The sequence below is a fragment of the Lactuca sativa genome, chromosome 3 (assembly GCF_002870075.4).
Source record: "Lactuca sativa cultivar Salinas chromosome 3, Lsat_Salinas_v11, whole genome shotgun sequence".
NCBI classification, from domain to species: Eukaryota; Viridiplantae; Streptophyta; class Magnoliopsida; order Asterales; family Asteraceae; genus Lactuca; species Lactuca sativa.
Window position 1 is genome coordinate 64,875,751 of NC_056625.2, and position 26,120 is coordinate 64,901,870.

The following is a 26,120-nucleotide window of genomic DNA, read 5'->3' on the forward strand; positions in this document are numbered from 1 at the left end:
TCCCGTATAAGAACGCATACACAGTAAGCATCACCATCTGAAACATAAGATAATTTGTCATTTTCTTTAGACTTTAAACTGTTAGACACACACACACACACACACACATATATATATATATATATATATATATATATATATATATATATACAGATATTAATTAATTTACCATTGAGCTAACGTCGTCCTACTTCCTAGATGGTGTTTGTGTGTGCATAGACACACACGAATGTGGAGTCTCCAAAGCTGTTGATATCATAGACAGCATCATAAAGGATCCTTCAAGGGCACAATTGCTAAAGTTTTTCATGTCTGATGGAGATCTTTCAAAAGAACTTGATGACAGATTTGGCTCTTAGTGTGGGGATATTTTGGTCTTGATTGTTATTAGAACTTTTTAACTTTTAACTTTTATGATTTAATAATGATTTATTCCTATTTTTATTTTGTAACAGGCTTCGGTTCCCATGAACGAATCTGATAATGATTGACCAGGTTCAACAAAGTCAAACGTTCATATTTTGATGGAGGTAAATACCAGAATACAAAATGAAACTAAAAACAATAGTTTATAAAATGAAAATGATCCTGTATTTACAAAACCAATAACAATCGATACATCAATATGTACAACAACTTACATTACAATGAACCCGTATCGTTAACCATTCAAAATTGACATTGAAGAAACAATGAAAAGTTTTTACCTTTTGTTACTTTTCTAACTCGGTTTAAGTAAAAATTCACCTTTTTTTTTTACTGGGATTGCAGCTATGTACTTACAGTGGGCAGGAACATTTTACCAAAGAAAAGAAGGAAGAATGATTTCAAGAGGAATTGGAATTGTGATCATCTACGACTAATGTGGGTATTTGACCTTGATTGACAAAGTCAATCTTGTTTAATCTCAAACAGCAAAGAATTTTCTCGGGTAATTCTTCTGGTTTTTGAGCCTGTATGTTTTTTTTAACAAGAAAAAATATTAGGGAGGGAAAAAGTTGTAATAGTTTGAAAGTACATCAACAATTCATGATTAGATTTAGATTACCTGAATTGTTAAGCCGAGATTCATAATCCCGTGTTTTAGACGTTCACGAAATGCATCCAATCCTTTTCTTGATATGTAACTAAATCGATGAATATGAAGGTCAATTTCAAAGTAATTTGATCCCTTAAAGAAGTTGTGTTGGGGGCGTGAGAACATGGCTCCATATAATCAACAGAGTGAAGGGGACAAAAATATTAGTACTACTACTCCTCCTGTTGTTGCTGCACAAAGCAAACCAAATCTGAAAAAGATTCAAATGATGTCTAAAACAACAGGTGAAGATAATATTCAAAGCATAAAAACTTATGTTACTAAATTAAAAGAACGTGTGTCAAAGTTACAATACCAAAAACAGCTACTTGTCTGCCAGGTTAGTTACAATTTAGAAAGAAAGTAAGTTTTTACTAAAATTCCGAAAATGCCCTTTGTAAAATTATTGTTTTGGTTTGAACAGGCATTCGAGGTAGAGGAAGCAAACGATGGTGGTGGTGGTGGGGCCTCTGATGAGACGGATTTTGTGGAGGAAATGGAATATCCTATCATGCCACGTCACCTTGTGTTATGTCAGGTACCTATGGAACAAGCTTGTACTCCTCGAATAATAGTATTGCAATCACTCATATTACCATAAATTTCAATCCTATAGACTTACAATGCAATTTCGTTCTAGGTATAATTCCATCAATGATATACAACCAATAAAACTACTTTTGTCAAACACATATATGTACACTACACTAACGGCACACCTGTTGGATTAGGGTCTGATACGTGTTCTACAGGTGTATAATCGTACTGCCATCCCACTGGATTCATCCCCGTTGCTTTCTTTCTTTTTACATCTGGCAATGTCGGCTATCTACGTGTCATTTCCTACAAAATATCTGTTTGTGATAATAATTTAAAAATAAAATAAAAATAAAAAAACTCTTTTGTAAAAATGTATGGGCCGAACAAGAAAGAGTGCATTTTAATTGATCATCAATTAACTTTTTTTATAAGGTGTAAGTTAATTATCGTTCGATATAATCGACTTTGATCGATAAAAGTTGAAATGCAATAAATATGATCAAGGTTTTCTAGAGATAATGCATAATTAAAAGGTTCCCTAAATAATGTACTGATGAAACGTGGCTTTCGCATGTCGGCATACTTTTTTGTTTGACTTGATGGGCTTTCTTGGTTAACCACTTAATCTGGACAGCTTAGTGTATCAAAACACCAACCCTTCCCCTACTTGCCCTTAATATTTTTTCCACCAACTTCTCTCATGTTAAAATTGATGATGATTATGAAATTTGTTTGTTGGGATGTAAGGGTAAAATGGTCATTTGGTCTTAGGGGCTGTTTTATAGTTGCTAACCATTCAGCCACTTTACCATACAAGACTTGATGGGAAAATAAAAGAAAAAAGAAACAGTCCCTGAATTATTTGTATTGATTCATGATTGATACCTTGTGTTTTCCCATTCCAGGTAACAGTTTCCAATTCGAATCCAAACATAGTAATGGTTGGATTTCGTGTCCCTGTGGGGAACACATTAGCAAACCATATACCCTCTGAGATAACAATTTTCCAAAGAGTTATAAAACTAGACGAAGGCATGAGGTCATGGTATGACATCCCATTTACAGTTGCAGAATCCCTTCTAGCTGATGAAGAAATTACAATCTCCATAGGAACAACTTTCAACAGATCAACTTTACCAAGAATAGACACTTTAGAAATTTATGGTAGAGTAAAGGATGAATTTGGTTGGAAGGAGAAAATGGATGCAGTACTGGACATGGAGGCACGTGTGCTTGGTAGCAGTTCTTGGGTTTCAGGATCTGGGAAAAAACGTTGCATTGGTCAAGTTACTCCTATTGAAGAACAGGTTGTTTCAAGCCGTTTTGCCTAAATGAGAAATATATTATCAAGTACAAAAGTCACTTCTCTACTTCAGTTTTTTATATTATGCTTTTACTAATTTACAATCACAGGGACAATAGATGCAAATGAGGAATCTTCACGATCACATGCCATTCTTCGTTTATAAATCTTGCAGGAAATGAAAGAGGTGCAGATACAACTGATAATGATAAGAAAACAAGGTAAAGGTTGGAATATAGAATGGAATGGAATGGAATGAGTCATTCCTTCCATTTCTTCCCTCTCTATTTTTCTCTCTCTCTTTTATTCTAATGATCAAAGTTCTTGTTTTTAATATCAGTTTCCCTGTTCTCTTTTATACTTGATGCACCTTTTATTTGCAGGCTTGGCCTGTGCGTACTCCAAGGCCTGTTGCTTTCAAGCTTGTTGCTGATACCCCTCTTCTTACTGGACAGGTAAGTTTCAAATCTTTTTGTTGTGGATTTCTTATAGTTTCTTTTTGTTGTGGATTTCTTATAGTTTACTTAGCTTCTTAAATCAAAGAGTATAAAGCTTTCCTAATGTGTTCTAATAATTAAGAAAATGGTGTTTTTTTGAAAAATGCTTCTCAATTTATCTTATTAGGAAGAATGGAGAATTGGCCTCAAATCATATGTTTTTTTTTTCCAGTAACTTCCACTTCCTTCATGGGTTTGTAACAATACTGATGGACTTTGCTATTTTGTTGTATGGTGTATTACCTTGGATATAATTTGTTTTTACAGTTTTCTCTTTTTATTTAATTTAAATTTGGATATAAGTTTGTAACACATGGGATTTATGATTGCAGCAAACAATCTTTCTTTTCTTTCCAGACATGATTAAAGGCATGTTTTTGGCTGTAGTTATTGGACCACCTGTTGTGGTTGCCATCATTTTAATAGTACAAGTATTATTCTATCTCTGAGAAATTTCATTTGCCATGTCATCAAAAGTTGCCAGATGGACTATTATCTTTCATGTTTGAGTTGGTTCTCAACTTGTAGAAGAATAACATAAAATATTTTGGCATCTGAGTGTAAAAAATAATATTTGAACTCATAAGTTCCTTAATAATACTTTATTGTGTTACATGTACTTTATTACTTACTCATAATATATAATTCAATCTGATTATTGATTATGTTTGGTGAGATCATGTTCTCTGTTCTTGATGCTGCATCTGATAGGGAACCAAAAGTGAGGACTTTTTTTCCCCCTGACACTTGAAATAACAAGGTAAGGAGAGCATTCTAAACATTCTGGAAACTTTAAAAGAAGAGGGAAATAGGGTCTTGTTCAATGCTTTAGCTGTGTTTGCTCTAAGGGAGATCAACTTATCAAAAGTAAGTTACTGTTTCACCCTTTTATTTAATATTTTTGTGATTGAATGAAAGTCTTAATGAAAGTAATTGACAACCCTTTCTCTGTAAATGATGTTGTGATTGTGGGAGAGGTGTTGTGTTTTTCTCTGTTGCTAGGTAACCTTCTCAACAACAACATTCTACTTAAGCAGGTGAGTAATCAAGATTAAGGGAGACTTGTAATCATGTTTGACATTCCTTTCCAGTAAGAAATAGAGTTGTAAGATTATTTGTTAGTTTTATAGGAATGTATAACCCATGTTAGCAATGTATTATTTTTGTTTAACATTTGAATGATTCTTTGTATGACATTACAATTTGTGTAATTTATTTTATTTTTTGAGTATGAAATTTTATTTTATATTATGCAATGGATTGTATTTTTTGTATATGGTATTTTATTTCTATTATGAGAAATTAAATGCAAATTTAATTTAAAAATTAATAAATATATAAATTTATTTTTTTTAAACATTTAAATTTACGATACGCAAAAATGTGTGTCATCTTCATTTATGACATGGCCTTTCTTGACAGGGGCTTTCTTGATACCCATTGCGTGTCATTAACACGCGCGTCGTAAGGTTACGACACGCGAATGCGTGTCATCTTCCTTTATGACAGGGCCTTCCTTGATACGCATTGCGTGTCGTAAATGCGCATCGTAATTGCGCGTCGTAAATGAGCGTCGTAAATGCGCGTCGTCTCTCTTTATGACAGGGCCTTCCTTGACACGGATTTGCGCGTCGTCTGAGCCTTTTACGACGCGCAATGAGCGTCGTAAAAGGCCTTTTTTCTTGTAGTGTATCAGAGTACCAAATAACCGTATTCTATTTTGGGGTTCACTTACAGGCTCTGACTGATCGTACCCTCTGGATCCTCTATCCTTATTTTGAAAACCATTTTAAAACTTATGTTCCGAAAATCTCCTTGATTTGAGACTGGATTCACACGAGTGTTCCTCCAACTCACTCAAACCAAGGCTCTGATACCAACTTGTAACATCCATAATTTTTACACCAAATTTAAACTTTCTCAATCATAAATAAAAACCGTAAAGCATCGTTTACAAAAATGTTTTCGAATCATTTTCCATCAGAGTGTCCCAAAAATCATAACATAAGGATGAGGAGCGGTACGGTCATGCCTTCGCCTTTCCATGGACTCCTGAAGTACCTGAAACAATAAACTGAAAACTGTAAGCCGAGGGCTTAGTGAGCTACCCCCAAAATACCAATACCACACTAACAATACCATATCAGTAATAATCAATCAATCATCATGTATACTGGGCCATCGGCCTGACTGGACCGCCCTACCGACCGTACAGTCTATCTGAATCTGTCCCGAGCCTCCGGCATGACTGGTCCACCACGTGGGCCTACAGTTTCCCAGACCGCTCATAGGGTATGTTGGCCTTCAGCACAAAGCAAGACCACCTCAACCCGACCAACAAGCAAATAACCATGTGCGCATAGCTATCATATACTGGCATATACAAACATCAAGCATATCTATCTCGCTGATCATAATCATAGAATTCTCCTGTAACTAGAGTACCGACCTATCAGGTCACTAACACACCAATCCCTACGGATCATAAAAGCATAACATACTGTCTACCTCGATTCCGAACTAACAAATCATAACCACATGCAACATACCATAACAATAACAACTAAAGGGCCGGCCTTGGTGCCGTAAACCCTATCGATGTAGTGAGGATAACCCACCTCGCAGATGTCGACACGAAAGGTATACTCCAACTCTCGGATCACTTGACACAGGTTCCACCACCTATCATCATAGTACATCATACTCATAAGTCCTTAACCTTACAAGGTACTCCATAAACCACTAGTCAACCCATGGTCAAAGTCAAAGTCCTCAATCAAGGTCAACAGTCCCTGTTAACCTTAACTCGCCGAGTACCCTTGGCTACTCGCCGAGTTCCCTAAAGTACATTCCAACTCGCCGAGTCATCGGAGTGACTCGTCGAGTTCCTTTGATCCTCGATCAAACTTAAGGTCACACGTCGAGTTCCCTCCTTGCAACTCGACAGATACACACACATACATAATCTAGGGAAAACTCATCCGACTCGCCGAGTTGTTCTTCAACTCGTCGAGTCTTATCGTGATCTTCATCGGGCTCGCTGAGTTGTTCATCCAACTCGTCGGTTTCACAGCCATCTTCATGTGACTCGCCGAGTCAGCCTTGCGACTCGCCGAGTCCATTCAGTCCTTTTTCCATACAAACTTGATTTGAGCCATGCAGCGGCCCCAGATCACGGATCCAAGCTTCTAGGGCATAGTTATCACGTAAAGTTGCAAACTTTACGTGCATGCATGTCTATAAAGGCTCTAAATGTCTATTTTAAGTTCTTAATGAAGCTTCAAGTCTAAGAGGGACCTCAATCACAACCAATACAACAACTTTATGATTCTAGCATCCAAGGAGGGTCCAGATCCGAAGTTACAACCTCAAATCTAGCCCATAGCTCATCCTTTCAACTTAATACTTCACCAAAAACCCTAAAACTCAACAATGGAAGAGATTCACAAGAAGAAAGGCGATTTGGTTACCTCCAGAAGATGATGACTGAGATAAGAGCTGATTTCCACACTCCACTTGCTCCAATACCCTTCTCCTCTAAGCCTTCTCTCTCCAAAATCCTCTTTTCAAGCTTCAATCACACAATGTCACACACACACACACACGTATTAGGGTTTTAAGGGCTCTCAAAGACTGCAAGGAGGCCAACGGAGGTTGAGGCTCCTTTAAATATGGGTGCAAACCCCAGGATTTAGGGTTTCATCTGCCAACTCCTACTTGCCGAGTCCTAAAGTGGAGTCGTCGAGTAGGTCACTTAACACGCGGTCCCACCCCGCTGCTACTCGACGAGTAGTTCGACCGACTCGTCGAGTAGGGCTTCATCCAATAATTCTTATGTAATTAATACCTGAGAATCGGGGCGTTACACGGTGGAAGATATATAAAACCATAAACATAACAAAGGAAAGAAAAAGAAAAGAAAATTTAACTAGACACATCCAAACAAGAAACCAAAACTTGTATGTTAGAGTTACAAAAAACGCAGTCACATAAAATGTGACTGTCGTTTTGAAGAAGAACAAGAATAGAGCAAGAACTTCTGGACATGGATCACAAGATCAAGGTCCAAAACCATAACAATGTTAGAATTTATTTTTGGTACTAAGTTTGTTATATATCTTGTATTACTGGTTAATGATACATTTTATATGCAGAATGATAATTATGTATGGTGGATTGACTCATGGGAGACGAGTCATGTATGTAAGGATCGCTATTGGTTTAAGGATTACGATATAATAGATGGTTTATCAATGCTATGTACGAGAGACAATAATAAAGCTCCAGTTATTGATCGTGGTTCAATGCCTTTAGTATTTAGTTCTTGGAAATGTAATACATCTACCTAAGATTAGGAAGAACTTGGTTTCTAGTGGTGTTTTGAATAAATATGGTTATAAATACGTGTATGAGTTCGATAAGTATATCTTGTTGAAGTGTGGTATATTATTTTACTAATGGTATGTTAAGGTTGAATGTGAATAATGAGATTGTAGATTATATATATATATATATATATATATATGTGTGTGTGTGTGTGTGTGTGAGTTCGATAAGTATATCTTGTTGAAGTGTGGTATATTATTTTACTAATGGTATGTTAAGGTTGAATTTGAATAATGAGATTGCAGATTATATATATATATATATATATATATATATATATGTGTGTGTGTGTGTGTGTGTGTGTGTGTGAGAGAGAGAGAGAGAGAGAGAGAGTGCATGTGTGTGCCTGTGGCTTGTTCAAATATTACTGATTCTTCTATTTGACAAGCACGTTTAGGACATATTCATTATAAATGAATGTCTAAAATGTCTAAAAATGGATTAATATCACCTTTTGGCATAAATGTAGATAAGCGTAAAAACTTGCATGTTAACCAAGATAACTATGCAACCTTTTTCCAAATCTAAATAAACATTTTATTATGTTTGAATTAATACATAGTCATTTATGTGCTTTGCATGTAACTCCGTATTTAAGTAATAAGAAATACTTTATCACATTCGTAGATGATTACACTCATTTTTTCTATGTATACTTATTAGATTCTAAGGATAAAGCCCTAGATAAATTTACAAATTTTGAGTTGCAACAAAATGACTTAGGGGTTGGATGGTAGCCTCTAAAATTTTCAATTAAGAGGCACACTCTTGATTTTTCAAATTCATAGCATTTATAGCCTCTTAATTTATGAATATTAATTGTTCTACAATCTCTTAATTTTTAAGAGAAAGAGTTGTATCTGAATAAAAAAGAGGAACATATTCTGGATATACCATAATTTTTAAGTAAACGTTTTTCCCTCTTCTCTTTCTATTTCACACGACCACCTCCTTTTTCGCTCTCCGGCCTCTTAAAAATCCAGATCCTAAAAATTTGGAGTCTCGTAAAAATTAAAACATCTTAAAAATTTAGATCTTAAAAGTTCAGATCATACCAAGCAACCTATTAATCAAAAGACTTCTCACAAATAGAGGTGGTGAAAATTAGGATCCTAGTTATTTCTAATTTGTAGGAATCAAACATGATACTATAACTGTAACATCGTGTTTTGAGGTACTTTCATCTTTGACCCTTACATTGAGATTTATTGCATTTTGGGCTATTTGTGACACTTTTGGATTTTTGGGGTGGAGCCACGTACGTTGGGCGTACGCTTTGTGTACGCAGGGCGTACGCGGTGAAGTCCCAAACCCTAATCTTTAGGGTTTGGACCATATTTATTCATCATTAACTCCCAACCTTGGCTCCTTCCATCAGCCTCCATCCTTCAAACGACCTTGCAACCCTAATCACATTATGAAGCATTTCTAAGCTTGTTTGCGTGTTTTGTGCCTTTGAAGAACAAGGAAGGAAGTAGAGATCATCTTGAAGTAGTGAAGCACTTTAGATCCAGAAACACACCTTCATTTGGCATCACTTGGAGGTATAAAGTTTTAAACTTGGTGAAGTTTCATTTAGATCTTGTTTTGGGTTTGGTTTTAGGTTCTTTTGTCCCAAATGTGGTGTTTCATGAGCATAACCTGTTCTTCACCCAATAAGTCGTCCTTTCAGACACTTAGAAGGTCCTTGAGTCACAAAAATGGGTCTTAATGGTTGGTTTTGCTCCATGCATTCTTTAGAAAGACTTAACGTATTAAGATGTTGAGTTAAGAACTTAATGGACATACAAAGTCATAAAGTTGGAAACTTTATGACTCTTGAGGATGATTTGGCCTTGGATCTGAAAAATTGACATAAGAGCTTAAGGCATTAAGCTCTTAATGAGTTTTGCGAAGACTGGGCGTATGCCCCACGTAGTTTGAGTATGCAGCGCGTACGTGGTCAACCACCCCGATGGTGGTCAATGCTCGAGTACGCCCTGCGTAAATTTGAAGTACGCCCCGCGTATGCACTTTGTGTTGACTCGGTTGACTTATTAACTTTGACCAAGTTTGACTTAAGGGTAATTTGGGTATTTTGGATTGTGGTTGAGAATTGGTCATTTGGTTGGCTAGGTGATGGTTAGAGCTGAGATTTGGAGTCGAGACCTTATCAATTATTGTTCAGACTGTGAGGTGAGTCTTCCTCACTGTACTTACGGGTCGAAGGCATCAAGGCCGACCCATTGGATTGATATCCTGGTTTACCATATGTTGTTATGCTATAGTGATCCGTTAGATCTGTATCCTAGTTTCTAGGCTCTAGGGTGTTGCTATGCGATAGTGATCTGTAGATCTACCTGTTTGTTTGTTGGTTGATTATATGTTTATCTGTTATGTATATGTCGACATATTTAGAGTTGTGGTTGAGACTTTACTGCTTTGTGCGTGAGCTAACAGACTGGGGGCATTCCAACCTGATGGTTGACTGTGCCCGAGGGTATTCCATCCCGAGGATGATTGGACCCGTTGTATATTCGCATTCCAACCCGAGGGTGTTCCATCCCGAGGATGACTGGACCCGATGGTTGACTGGGCTTGGGGTATTCCAACCCGATGGTTGATTGGACCTGACATCCTGTTGTATATGTTATCTGATTTGTGTTGATATTTTGGGGGAAACTCACTAAGCTTTGGCTTACAGTTTTAGTTGTTGTTTCAGGTACTTCTGATGATCGCGGGAAGGCGAAGGCGTGACCGTACACATCCTCTGTTTATGGCTTATAATTTTGGGATACTCTGATACGGATAAACAATTTGGAAACAATGATTTTTAAACATTTGATGACTATGGATTGTTTTTAAAGTTTAAACTTGTTGTGGTTTTTTAGGATGTAACAACGACTCTATATGCCCTTCAAAAAATGATATATATTAGATAGGAAAAATAGAATTCTCAAGGAAATTATGAATTCTATGTTATTATATTCAAGATTAAGCGATGGATTATGGAGAGAAGTTGTGTTATCATTTTTCTATTTATTGAATAGGGTTCCAAACAAAAGGAACAAAATAAATCTCTATGAATTTTGGTATAAAAATAAACCAAACCTAGGATATCTTAAAGTTTGGGGCTGTCGAGCGGTTGTTAAATTAACTTAATTGAAAATGAAGTTTGTATGAAAGAGGTATTGAGAAGGTACTTAAGAAATTCAATTATTCATATTGTTTGCTTATAAGTATGCTTATGAATCTAAGTATTAAACTTATGTTTAATATTGATCAAGTAGTTTCAAAACTTGAGTATTAAAAGGCCATTGGTTGTTTAATATATGACATGACTAGCACAAGGCATAATATTGTACTTGTTGTAGGAAAGCTAAGTAGGTTTATTAGCAATTCTAATACTTTTCACTGGCAAGCAATAATACGGGTGCATAAGTGTCTTAATAAAACCATGGACTAAGGTTTAAATTATATGAGATTTCCTTCTATTATATTAGGATATGTTAATGCTAGTTGGATTACCAATCTTGATGACCAATCGTCTACAAGTGGTTGGGTATTCCTGCTTGGAGGAGGTGAAATTTCCAAGGCTTCTAAAATGCAAACTTATGACATAAATTCTACTATGGAATCCAAATTTGTATCCTTTGAAACTATTGGTAAGGAAGCATAATGGCTAAGGAATTTGATATATAAGATTTCATCGTGGAAAAAATCAATTTCACATATTTTTATACATTGTGATAGGGTTGCCACTTTGGCAAAGGCATATCGTCAAGTGTATGGAAAGTCATGACATTTAGGCGTTAAAAATGTATGGTACATGAGCTTATAACCCCTGGAATTAATTATGTTGAATTTTTTCGATCTCAACAAAATCTAGTTCATCAATTGACGTAGAGTTTGGCTAGGAACTTGGTAAATAAGCCAGAGGCAGTGATAGGTTTAAGGCCTACTTGATATCTCTAAGGTGGAGATACCATATTCCCTTCTAATAGCTAGTTATGAGTTGAATTCAATGCCAAAAGCTTACTTTTAGAAATTAAAGCACACTTGTTTATGCCATCCTTAGGTATGTGCTTAAACATGTAGACTTAATATAGGTTGAATTTATTTCTTAATAGTTCTTTTGAAAAAGTGCATGATTTAGAAGAGCTACTTATGTAAATGTTAAGTTTTTGGACCACGCTTTTAAGCACTTATGAATGGATATGATATAACACATGAGTTATAATTATAAGAACTCAAAATTTAAAGAGATTTGGCTTCAGGTGGATAACTTACCAAAAAGGTAATTTGGTCATTTAGAGAAATTTCATGAGATAAGAAGATATAGCTTCATGAAATTGGTCAAGAAAAGTCTAAGTCACTTTTATAAGATAATATAAATGAGTTTAAGAAAAGAAATGCAAGAGATTGTGTATTGAGACTATAAAAGGTAAAATGAAAATTTTATGTTTTATGGTAATTTGATATTTAGAGAAATTATTGTTGTTGTTCATGTTGTTTTATGTTTCATTTTATCTTTTATGATCTTTTCACTGGTCTTTAACTTTTAGTTTTTATAATGTTTTATATAAATTATAAAATATACAACTAATTTATCAAGACATCTATATACAAACAAAAACTAACTTCTAATCTTGCTATTTTTATCAAACATGCCTTTAATTAATAAAAATCAAACATGCCTTTAATTAATAAAAAAATTATTAGGCCTATTTTAAAAATGATATTGACTTGTCGTCTTTTTCTTTGATCACGGCTAAAATGTACAATAAAACTATAATATTTATTGCACAACTTTCAAGTTAAAATAATCTATTTGTTCAAGTTATCGTTATGAACAACTTGAGGAGCACAAATATACAAACATGTGCAATTTCATGTGTGAGTGTTTCTTGATTACAAAAGAGAAAGCTACCATGATATCATCAATTTAGTTTGATTAAATACTATTTTTATGAATTGATGTTGTGATAACTATTTTTTTTTCGGTAAGATGAGTTATTTTAAGATTGAAGCCTAGAATATTTACACCCAAATCGTTTTTATTTAAAATACTTATCAGCAATGATCATTAACTAGATCATATGATAGTATTGATGCGATAAATAAAATTATCAAAAAGAAGAAAAAAAACTAAAAAAAATGTAAAAAAAATTATTTAAAATTTGACGGTACATATTAAAAAATCAAATATTTTGTATTAGTCTTTTAAACCCATATAACATATATTTTTAAGTATTTGATTTGTCGATTTCGAAGTTATATTTTTTTTACTCGAAAATCCACATGTTTACAAAACACTACGCAGATATGGAGTTCGAAAATCCACATCTAATTTTTTTATTATACAAAATTTTGAACCTGGTGGTCATTTACGCAATGACAAATTATGAATTTTGTATATAACTATTTTTAAAATCAAAACCCAAAAATGATATATTTGAAACTTCTCAAAGATCACACATCAACTATACCAAGATCGGTATTTATAGTTTTCTTCTTCATTAGAGGTATATATGGCTTCACAATAGCTAATACCCTTTTTAGTTTAACTGTAGTTAGTTAGTTTATTTACACTAATTCTTTTAGATTGCATTGGTGATTGAATACAACAATTTCCTCGAGTATCGATATCCCTTTTTACTATTATATTACGTTTTATTTGCAAACAAATGGTGTAATTTGCTTGGTGGACTTGACATCCCACCAGTAAAACCCCTTAGAACAGTATATGAAGTTTTCTCCTAAAAGCGGCTTAGAAAAAAATGATTTGAAGTTTTGTCTACGGATATTTTAGTGTGATTGTTCTATAAATAAAATAATATTATTTACCAATTAAAATATATCTATAAGGGATGCACACATTTATATTCATTTTTAGCAAATATTATTTTTTGGATTTATATTTTGGGTTTATGATTTACGATGTACGGTTTGGCCACCATTTTTCTATATGCACCAATCCAATCTCATGTAAAAGCTTTTAAGTATTTCAATCGAAGTGATCATTCCGTAATATAAAAGGATGTAGATAAATACCAACCAAACAACTAGACTTTTTCAATCGAAAAAGGAACCACAAAACTACAAAAAAAAAAAAAAATAATAATAATAAATAAATAAAAGGGAAAATAACAAAAATTCCCTACGAACTTTATAGGGTTTACCCGTTAAGTTCCTAAAATTTTTGTCGGGTTTTATGGGTCCCTAAACTAGGATATAACCTACTTTTTTAGTCCCTGTCAACCTATAATAGACGGTTCAGTGACATTTTAGACCAAAAAAACTCACATTGTGCCCCTATAAAGCCAAAAAATAAGTTCGATGACATTTTAGACCAAAAAACTCAATTCGTACCCTCTCAAGAAATCGATCGCTGCTCTTCTTTTCGTCTTCACCCTTGATCGTCACACACCCTCACCGAAGATCACAACCCTCTTCCCATTCTAATTGTTTCTCGATCACAACCCCCTTCCACTATTTTCTTTGATTCGATTTCAGCTCTTCAAGGAATTGACCCCCTCCTTCCTTCTTCTCTGTTCAAATCGCACAAGCTACTTCTCCTTCTCCCTCTGAGTTGCAGGTTTGATGGATGCGATGTGAAGAAGCATGTGTGGGTTTGATGAGGTTCATAGAGAAAACGAGATTTAATCTCTATTTTTCATCGAATTGATGATTTAGAAGAAAATGAGATTTTTTTTGTTCGAATTGGTCCCTGATCTTATTTTTTTTGGCTTTATAGGGGCACAATGTGAGTGTTTTTGGTCTAAAAGGTCACTAAACCGGCTATTACAAGTTGATAGGGACTAACAGAGCAGGTCATATCCTAGTTTAGGGACCCATAAAGTCCGACAAAAACTTTAGAGAATCAACGGGTAAACCCTAGAAAGTTCGTAGGGCATATTTGTCATTTCCCCTAAATAAAATCAATAAACATTCTCAACAACGATAACTTATATTCATAATTGACAAAGAATAACTCGAATCACCAATTTCTTGTCGTTTATTTTTTCAAATCACCAATTTGTCTTTATTTTTTCCTTCGATCTTCCAACTTGTTATAATATTTAAATACATTTCCAACTATGTTTGTTCATAAATCACTTTATTTTGTCGATATCTTCTCGGGAAAGGGAAAAAGAGGATAAGTATGTTGCTATTTTGTAAATAAATATAAGTATGTTATTATTATGAGTAAAAATATATTTCATATTACAGTTTCAACCTGAATATAATTGTTACCAGTAAATATGAAAATATGTTGATATTGGTTTTAAAGAAATGTAAGTGCATTGCTATTATAAGCAAAAATAAAATACATTTTATATTCACAAAAAAGTAAAATACATTAGATTTAAGTTTAATGGTTAAACGTGTATATACCTTATTAACAGTTAGTCCTTTTTTAAGGTCGAAATTTAGCACCTTTCAAAATAAGTCATTGGCAAATGTAAAAGTCGTATCCCATGTTTTGGCATAGAAGCTAAAATTGTCATGCATAGCATATGTGACAACATAGCAATAATTTGTGATTAAAAACTACACATTTAATCAAAACAACACAAAAAATGGATTGAATTGTGGTACATTCATAACCATTTCTTGCTTTTGAAGATAGGATTGTGCAATAAAAGGTGGATACGTGGTATCATTAAGAACCAAATAAAATAGTTAATAATGTATATGTTAAATGCAACGTAATTCTATTGATTTGTGCATTGTAGTATTTTTTTTTTCATTACAAGATTATACATTTAAAATTATACCTATTATAAAATATGATCCAGAACCAAAACAATTTCCATAATTTGTAGATTTTTCGAAATATAATGTCATAATAAGAAAAAAAAATACAATAATGAAACTCGGCCAACTTTCAAAGTATAATGACTTAATATGAAAAATATTAAAAATAATGTTGTAACATAAAGATACAAAATTGTTAGTAGTGTCTTGTTAGCCTATATATTATTAGTCCACTTGTTTATGAACCCTTTAGTCTTTAGCTCATTAGGGTTTTTGTCTAGCTAGTATTACATCCGCTTTATTCTTTGTAGTCTTTATGTTTTTCATTGAGAACCCTTGTAATTTCTCTTTATCATAATCATATGACAATGTTATCATGATATAATACCAGAGGTTCGATACATTGTTCGAAGCCTTTGTAGCAGTCATTTGTGGCGCGGATCGAACTTCCTTGTTGTTGTTGTTTCGTTGTTGTTGTTAGAAGTTTTTGTCTAGGGTTACTGTAGCAGATGGTATTCGTTTGCTGTTGCTGGTAATCGTTGTTGATGTGTTGATTCGTTGTCCGATTGATTGCTTTCGCTGGTTTGTTACTCCTTTTACTCTCAGATTGTTATACTGTCATTGTGGTTATTTATTCATTGTCAACATGACTGGAAAGGATGATTCCCTTCAGTCAATCAGTACTCATCTTGATGGAAAGAATTATACGTATTGGAGTTACGTTATGAAGAACTTCCTTCGTGGGAAGAACATGTGGGGCTATGTCACTGGGACTAAAGCCAAACCCTCAGGGCGTGTTTGTTGTGATGTATTTGGCTAAATTCCTTTGTAATTGGAATTGAATTCCAATTACAAAGTGTGTTTGGCTAGGTTTTTATAAGGAATTGAATTACTAAATGAAAAAAGCATGCACTTCTCAAGTGTAATAAGATTCCTTGGCTATGAGAGAAGATTTCAAATACAACGCATGTTCCATATTTTATTGAGACAAAAATACCCCTTTCCTTTCAACAAAAAAGAACGCAACCCTAATTCCAGTTTATTGCTCGCTTTCTTTCATTCCTTTCATGTAGGAGGACCTCCAATCCAGCGACCGAACTGATCCTTGCCATCTTCGTCATTTTCATTCATCATACATGTATGTTAATCTGATTTCTTCACCATGCTTTCTATTAATTTCTTTGTCATCTTCGTTTAATTTGATTTGCTAATTAGTTTCTTCCAATCGGTTCCTTCAAATCGTTCCAGCCTCTATCACAATTTTCCAATTTGATTTCTTCTTCATGCTTTCTATTTCTTTGTCATCTTCTATGTTGGCGGGAAAATTGACGCCTCTTGGAAAAAAGTCGACGACGCTAACTCTTGGAAAAAGTCCATAGGAAATTATCGACCTTTCCTCACTTGCATTATTATTTAGTTTTTGTTGTTTATCCTCAGTTTACGAGATGGCTTTTGAATTCTTCTTAATGAACCTGTTTTTTATGTTTTTACTTGAATTTTTTACAGGTTAGGTTATGTCTCGACTTAGTTTAACATGTGGACGTAGGTTAGGGAGAAGGAAAGTTGTGGCATATTAGAACCAAGTTATGGTATCAGTTGTATGGTTTTTACTACCTTATGCAATTTGATAGCCAAATACAAATGCAGTAGACTACGTATCCGAAGGATAGCATCACATACCGATCAATACACCATATTGCATAGGTATGCTTATGAGAGCGACACCATGTGTTTATCACAACTTATGATGAATAGGAGATGTTTTATAAGATTGTGTTGCATGCTAGAAACATTAGGTTGGTTAAAAGCAACTAGATATATGAATGTTGATGAACAAGTTGCCATATTCCTTCACATAATTGCCCATAATGTTAAGCATTGAGTCCTTACTTGTCGTTTTCATCGTTCGGGAGAAACAATTAGTAGACTTGTCACTCGAGCATGTCATGCGGTGATAAGATTGCATCCTTATTTGCTTAAGAGACCTGAACCTATTACTGAAGACTCCGCGGATCAAAGATGGAAGTGGTTTAAGAACTGTCTAGGGGCTTTACATGGAACACATATAAAGTGTTTAGTGCCACTTGAAGATAAACCTAGGTATAGAACAAGAAAAAAATGATATAGCTACAAATATGTTGGGGGTTTGTTCACAAAATATGCAATTTATCTATGTATTACCAAGATGGGAAGGATCAGCTGCGGATAGTAGAGTGCTTAGAAATGCCTTGCTAAGACCAAATGGATTAAAAATTCGAAGACCAGGTACTTATCAATAATAAATTAACTATCTATTACACATCGCTGTTATATTAACTATAATTTATGTTTAGGCTATTACTTAGTAGATGTTGGATATACAAACGGAGAAGGTTTTCTTGCCCCTTTATAGAGGTCAAAGGTATCACTTGAATGATTGGTGATAGACATCAACCAACCACTCTAAAAGAATTATATAATATGAGGCATTCTTCTGCACAAAATGTTATAGAAAGATGTTTCGGTATTTTAAAGGCAAGATGGGGAGTTTTAAGAGATAACTCGTATTATCCGGTTGTAATGAAGAATATAATCATAATGGCATGTTGTCTTCTTCATAATTATGTAAGGCAAGAAATGGCAATTGATCCTTTTGAAGACAATGCTTCCCCACATGAGGGAACCGACGACAATGGGGGTGGAAATGATGATAATGTCACAACCATCGGGACTTCAGACGAATGGAATACGTTTAGAGATATTTTAGCACAAACAATGTTTGATTCTTGGAATACAACAAATTGATGTTATTTGTAGTTTATTTGCACCATATTACTCTGTTATTTGTATTTTATTTGTAGTTTATTTGTACGTTATTACTATTATATTGTAGTTTATTTGAACCTTATCAATCTGTTATTTGTATTGTATTTAGTTTACTGTGATGATGGTTTTTTTTTTGTGTATGGGACAAAAGTCTCATGATACTTGTTTTAGTAAGTTGGTGTCTTTTTTTGGTTTTTTTGTATATTATAATTGTAGTTTATTTGTAGGTATGGCTGAAAAAAGTCGAAATTATAGGATGTGGACAACACATGAAGATGCTAAGCTTGTGTAGGCGATGTTAAATATGGTAAATACGGGTGGGTTTAAAGCCAATAATGATTTTAAATCTAGTTATTTACAACATTTGGAACAAGCATTGAAAGAATCACTCCCAAATGCGGGTATTTTGGCGAAACCTCATATTGAGTCATGAATCAGAACTATGAAGAAAGAGTGGCAGGTTGTTTATGACATGATCACCGGTAATAACACAAGTGGGTTTGCTTATGATAGTGTTAATCGATGTGGAACAGTTGAATCACCTGAGGTTTGGGATTCTTATGTAAAGGTATATTTAATATATATCTTTGATCTATTTTTATTCTTGTTCAAAATAATAATTTGTTGTTGCATGTGATAGGTGCATAAAGGAGCTGAAAATGGAGAAATAAATCACTTCCTCATTATGATGACTTGTGCATCATTTTTGGAAAATATAGGGCTCAAGGGAATAGAGTCGAAGATTGTGAGGATATGTCACATAATGAAAATGTGGAAGAAGAATTATTGCAAATGGAAGATGATTTCAATGAACAAAGTGAGGAAATTTTACCCACAACAAATAGGTAAGGTGAGGAAACTTCAAGTGCTAGTACTAAGAAAAGGAAACGTAAATTTGATCCTTTCATTAAGGGAATATCTAAAGTTGCCGTGTTACTTGGCAAAGATCTTCGGAAGCATCGAACACCATGTCTCAATCTTTAAATGCTGAATTGGAGTTACAAAAGAAAACTTTTATGGTGACTTCTAAAATTTTGAAGATTCCATCAATGGATCAAAGGGATAAGTTTAAAGCAAGTTAAAAGATAATGCGCGAGCCAGAAGCAGTGCTGACCTTTTGGAACTTGGAAGGTGAACAACGTGAAACTTTTATGAAGCTCATGTTAGAAGAATGATATGTACCACATAGTATTTCGGTGTATCATTTTGAGACACTTTGCTCATTTTTTGTAAGTTGTGATATCATGGATATCATCTATGTTCCAAACTTATCTAACATGTATTTATTTTGGTTTATCATTTTGGAAGATGTACGAAAAATGCTCTAGAATGGAAGTTATATTTGATTGTTAGGTAATATATGTTAATAATCGGTATTAAATTTGATTGTTGGTTTATTTAGAAGTATTTTTTTGTGAATTATAAATCAATTAAAAAAACAAATAAAGGGTATTATTGTCATTTGACAAAATTTCATTCCAATTCCTTCAACAAATCATCAATCCAAATAGAAATAGACATGGGAATGGATTTCAATTACAACTCAAAATTTGGCAGCCAAACACGCAACAGAATTCAATTCCTTCATAATTCAATTACAACATAATTCAATTACATTCCTCAGCATTACACCAATCAAAACAGCCCCTCAGTGCCTCAAACTGAGAATTTTGATTTGTTGCTTGATGCTTGGGAGACTGATAACTCCAAGGTCATAACTTGGATTAATAACTCTGTTAGTCAGTCTATTGGTATGAAGTTGGCTAAATATGACACAACAAAGGAAGTTTGGAATCACTTAGAGAGACTGTATACTCAGTCCAACTTTGCTAAACAATACCATTTAGAATATGATATTCGTTCTCTTCAACAAAATGACCAGAGCATTCAAGATTTCTATGCTGCTATGTCTGATCTGTTGGATCAGTTGGATCTTACTGAATCTAAAGAGTTAAAAGATTTTGAGCCTTACATTGCTAGGGGGAAGAACAACGCTTGGTCCAGTTCTTGATGGCCTTGCATTCTAATTTTGAAGGCCTACGTGCACTACAAGAAAAACGCGATTTTGCTAGGGAAGGTTGCTATGGAACGTATTTTCGTTGTTAATCTACAATGGATCGTGCTATGGAATGTTGTTCCATAGAAATGTTGCTACCACGTTGTCTACGGATTTTATTTCTGTTAGCGAGAATGGGACTTGCTAGGGAAAATGCTACCGACTCCATATCCGTTGGTATTATGCTACCGATAGTTCTATGAAACAAAATTTCGTAGCAATTTTTCAACGATATTTGTTACCAAATCACTTTCCGTTGTACTGCTGCTATGGAATTCATTATTGTGGTTACTATGCAACGAAGTTTGTGACGGAAGCCAATTCCATAGTTGAATTGCTACGGAAGTACCATTCATAGGTATTTGCTATGGAATTTTGCTATGGAATATGATTTTGTTTGCTTGTTTTGCTATGGAACAAAACGCGTAGCTAATTTGTGACGACATTTGTTGGGATGTTGTATGCTTAATTAATCTTCTTATACTATGGATGAATTATTATTATGATCAATGAAATTTGTAACATATGGTTTGAATGAAATGTTTTTGAATTGGTAATATGTGTCATAAACTAATGGGTAAAAAATGTAAAAATGAATTATAAAGTAGATATTGTTGGTAAGCGGACTCAAACTTACGCTTATGCTAGAAAAGGGCACGGTTAAGCCAGTTGTGCTAATCAAGTTGTGTATAACTTCTTGAAAACATAGTATATAATGAATAATTAACAACGAATTCATTACAAACTTATTTTTAATTACATTAACCGGGAATGTTAAAGTATATAATCTATGTAGATTATTTTCCTTAATAATGAATTCATTACAAACTTATTTTAATTACATTAACTATACTTCATCACAAAAATAACATGGGTTTTACGTATACTTCATCCTACTCAAACAACATAGCAAGCAAAAATGACTAAAAAACACAACACCAAAATAAAATTATAGTATTACTATACAACTACATATACAATACAGTAAGAACACTAATATCCAATGTCCAATCTATTATCAACCATTAATATTTCTAAGAAATATACAAAACCTACCATACTCTACATACCATCTGATAATTGGTATTAACCGATGCTCTTCTCATTAGTCATAAGGGTATAAATAGTACAAGAATATCCCTACAATATAGGATTTGATATACATCACAATATAATTTACATAAATAAATATAGACTAATATATTCGCTTAGAGTCCCCCTTAGTCTGATGGGGAGGTTCAAGGACGCTTAGACTGGAATGAAAGTCAAGGAAGAGCTGTCTTGGTAGTCCTTTGGTGAAGATGTTAGCATATTGGTAGGCAGAGGGAATATGCAAGACGCGAATGTGGCCAAGGGCTACCTTTTCTCGTACAAAGTGAATATCCATTTCAACATGTTTAGTGCGTTGATGTTGTACAGGGTTGTTGGCAAGATAAACAAAAGACACGTTATCACAGTAGACTAGGGTGGCTCGTTTGAGAGGAACATGGAGTTCTAGAACAAGATTTCTCAGCCAGCAAGTTTCAGCCACCACATTAGCAACCCCTCTATATTATGCCTCAACACTAGATCTAGAAAGAGTGGGTTGGCGTTTAGCAGACTAGGAGATGAGGTTACTGCCAAGGAAAACGCAATATCCAGAAGTGGATCTTCGTGTGTCAGGGCAACCAGCCCAATCAACATCAGTGTAGGAGACAAGTTGATCCGAGGTAGATGGATAAAGATGAAGTCCAAGTGTCTTAGTACCTTGTAGATAACGGATGATACGTTTGAGAGCATTAAAATGGGGCACCCGTGGACCATGCATAAATAGACATATATGTTGCACCGCATACGATATGTCGGGACATGTGAATGTGAGGTATTGAAGTGCACCAGCTAGGCTTTGATAAAGTGAAGGGTCAACAATAGGATCCCCGATATTAGCACTTAATTTAGAATGTGTATCCACGGGCGTTGCAGCAGGTTTGCAGTTCTCCATGTTGGCACATTTAATGATGGTATCGGTATAAGACTGCTGACTTAAGAACATGTAGTCAGAAGTGCGTTTGACTTTGATGCCAAGAAAGTATGTAAGAGGACCAAGATCAGTCATGTCAAACTCATTTTTAAGAGCAACAATAATTTCCAATTGAAGTTTGCTTGTCGAGGAGGTGAGAACAATATCATCGATGTAAAGAAGTAAGTATGCGATATCTGTGCCCCGTGAGAAAGTAAAGAGAGAAGTATCACTTTTTCTACATTAAAAACCCATACGAAGAAGGTGTGAAGCAAAGCGTTGCTACCAAGCACGCGGTGCTTGTTTGAGCCCGTATAAAGACTTGCGTAATTTACAAACGTACCTAGGGTAGGATGGATCACTAAAACCCGGAGGTTGGTGCATAAACACTGTTTCTTGTAGGTCACCTTGAAGGAACGAGTTTTTGACATCAAGTTGCTGAATCTCCCACTTACGAATGATAGCAATGCTCAAAATTTTTCGTATAGTAGCCGGTTTAACAATCGGGCTGAATGTTTCATCACAATCAACCCCAATTTATTGAGACTTGCCATTAACAACAAGTCTTGCCTTGTATCTTTCCAATGAACCATCTGATCTGAATTTATGGCGGAAAAGCCAATGACACCTAATAATATTAGCATTATGTGGGCGGGGTACTAATTCCCAAGTTTGTTGTTTAAGTAAAGCATGAAATTCTGTTAGCATAGCATCTTTCCAATTTTGATCATTCATAGCATTAGCAATATTCTTAGGTAAGGGAGATAATGGTTTAGTAAGTAGATTAAATTGTATTTTTTGTTTGACAATACCACTCCTAGATTGTGTTTGCATGGGGTGATTCGGTTGGTTTAGCGGAAGTGGTGGTGGGGATGGAGGATTAAGTATAGGTTGAGGTGGAGATGGTGTAGGAGTGGGTATCGGTTGGTGTTGTATGGTTTGTATGGGGATTTTATTTTGTGTAGGAGTAGAAGGTGAGGAATGTGGTGAAGGGATGTGGGCTGTGGTAGAGGACGTAGATGGGTTATGTGGCCCGGTGGCTGTTTGAGTAGGCATGCGAGTGGCAGTGGGTGTAGAGGCTGTTTGTTGTTGATAATAAGTAAGATACGGGGAGGTGGTAGTGTCATCGAATACATCATAATGTTCAGTCTTGTATTTGGAAAGATTTTGAAAAGGGAAAATATTCTCTTGAAAGGTGACATGTCTTGAGATTATAGGTTCTGATGAGTTTAGGGGAAGACAAATGTAGCCGCGATGGTGTTCTGGGTATCAAAGGAAAACGCAAGGTATGGAGCATGGGCTCAGTTTGTGCTTGGCTTTAGAGGAGAGATTAAGATAGCAAAGGCATCCGAAGACCCTTAGGTGATCATAAGTAGGCTGTCGAGAATATAGGATGTCAGTGGGAGTGTAGTTTTTGATGGTTTTAGAGGGTAAAATGTTGAGGAGGTATGTTGAAGTGGCAAGAGTATAACGCCAAAAACATGGGGGTAAGGATGCTCGAAGAAGGTGAGTGCGGAGCATGTTGTTGATGGTGCGAATTATTCTTTCAGCTTTTCCGTTTTGTGAAGATGTGTAATGGGAAAGAAAACTGGATGTGCATACCGTGATTCGCACAATGGGAATGAAAGGCTTGATTATCAAATTTGCGTCCATTATCACATTGGAATGTTTTTATTTTCTGGTTAAATTGAGTGTGTATGCAGGTATAGAATTGAGAGAAGATGAAGTAGACTTGAGACTTGGTTTTTAAAGGAAATGTCCAGACAAAGTGGGAATAGTCATCAAGTAGAACTAAATAATAATTATGACCAAGTTTGCTTTTGACCGTGAAGTCCAAAGATCCACATGTATAATATCAAAAGGAGAAAAAGGAACCGAATTTGATAGATTAAAAGACAATCAACAATGTTTTCCCAAACTACAAGCATCACAAAATAAATTGTTCTTAAAACTAGGAATAGAAAAACGACTAGATAAAATCTGAAGGACTTGATTATTTGGGTGACCAAGACGATTGTGCCACATAGTAGGTAACACAGTATGAAAGACCATGGGCTGATGCTTGACAGGTGCTGATTGTGTGAAGGGATAGAGCTCTCCAAAACTGTTACATCTCACTATATACTTCCCCGTATTGAGTTCCTTCATAGAAAAACCAAACGGGTCAAAGGTGACAAAAACCCAATTGTCTATGGTGAATTTACGAATTGACACAAGGTTCTTAATGATTTGAGGGACATGGTATATGTTGTTTAGTTTAAGGGAAGGGTGAGAGTTGGGTATGTGAATATTGCCAAGACCAAAAATTGGAATTTGACGACCATTACCAACAAGAATAAACAATGGTTTACGTAAACGAACAAAGTTGGAGAATTTACCTGTGTCGTTGGTGAGATGAGAAGTGGAGCCCGTATCCATGTACCATGTGTTGTCACGTGGTTGTTGGAGTTGCATGGTGTAGAAGGCAGATTCAAACTCGGTGGGTGTCATAGGGGGTCCGTGCATAGGGGCTGAATCGACAGTATAGTTGGCTTGTTGGGTGGGGAATGGGGAGCTTGGTTGTTATCGATAAGTGGGTCTTGGTCCAAGTAAATCAGGTTGTTGCGGAGTAGCAGTGGGAAAGGGTGAAGGTGGCGGATTCCACTGAGATGTTTGATACCAAGGAGGAAAGGTGATATAGCAGACGTTGTTATGGTACCCACGACCACGTCCGCAGCCCCGTCCTCGATTGTTATAGCCTCGACCTGAAGAGCAACCACCTCGATTGTTGTATCTGCCACGTGAATTACCATGACCACCATAAGAATTGGACCCTCCGGTCCAGTCTATATCGTTGGACCCTTTGGTCCGGTCTATACAACACATAGCATATATCTCACAATACAAAATCTCAAGCATACACATACACATAAGACCCTCCGGTCTGCAAATAGATTCCACTCTAGGTAATGTATATGAGAAGACTCACCTCAGATGATGAACAACTCCTATAGACACTGCTGCTTCGCACCGACCTCTATCTCTGTGCCAAACCCACAATTATCTCAATTAGGAACTAAGTCCAACCTCTTACTTATTAGGTCTAAAGATAGACCACCTACCAGCCCATCAATGCCCTAAACCCATTGGGCCCACCAAGGCCGAATAATAAATGGGCTTCCCCGAGGCCCAAACCTCAACCTACATGACAAGCCCAACTCAAGGGCCCAAGGCATAATTATATTATTTCTCTGTTCATAGTCTCAAATACACAGGCCCAAAGATTCAGGCCCAACACTTAAGGCCCAACAATAAAGTACGACCCAAAAGCATACAGAGAGATTACGCGGGGCGTACCTCCTTGGTACGCTCAGTGTACTCAGGCACGTATGAAACTGATCAGGGACCTCAACCCAGTATGCGGGGCGTACTGGAATTACGTCGCGCGTACTCTCAGTTTTGCTTAATCTAATTTCTGGGTCTTAACCCGTTAAGACCTTAACTCATCTCTTGGATCTGGACTTCCTAACATCTCTTACTCCATAAAGTTAACGACTTTAGGCCCTTGCATGGATGATAAGGTCACAACACATGAAACTCTTACTTTCTTAACTCAAAATGCACATAAATCATGCATGGGTTGATTCTCACGATCAAGACCTTATTTTTATGGTTCCTTATCACTAGAAACACATAAAAGGACAGGTTATTAAGCTCTGGAGTTCACCAACTCACAA

General features: G+C 35.3%; 1 protein-coding gene and 1 pseudogene across 1 annotated transcript; one reads left to right on the forward strand and one right to left on the reverse strand.

The window, feature by feature from the left end:
• The first annotated feature begins 1,201 nt into the window (after positions 1-1,201).
• Positions 1,202-1,967, forward strand: LOC111903639 (kinesin-like protein KIN-7A). Its single transcript, XM_042896641.2, has 2 exons — positions 1,202-1,418; positions 1,503-1,967. The coding sequence occupies exons 1-2, from the start codon at positions 1,203-1,205 to the stop codon at positions 1,677-1,679; spliced, it is 393 nt and encodes a 130-aa protein (XP_042752575.2). The 5' UTR covers position 1,202; the 3' UTR covers positions 1,680-1,967.
• A 19,633-nt stretch (positions 1,968-21,600) lies between these two features.
• Positions 21,601-24,894, reverse strand: LOC128132774 (uncharacterized mitochondrial protein AtMg00810-like; annotated as a pseudogene).
• Positions 24,895-26,120: the final 1,226 nt, after the last annotated feature.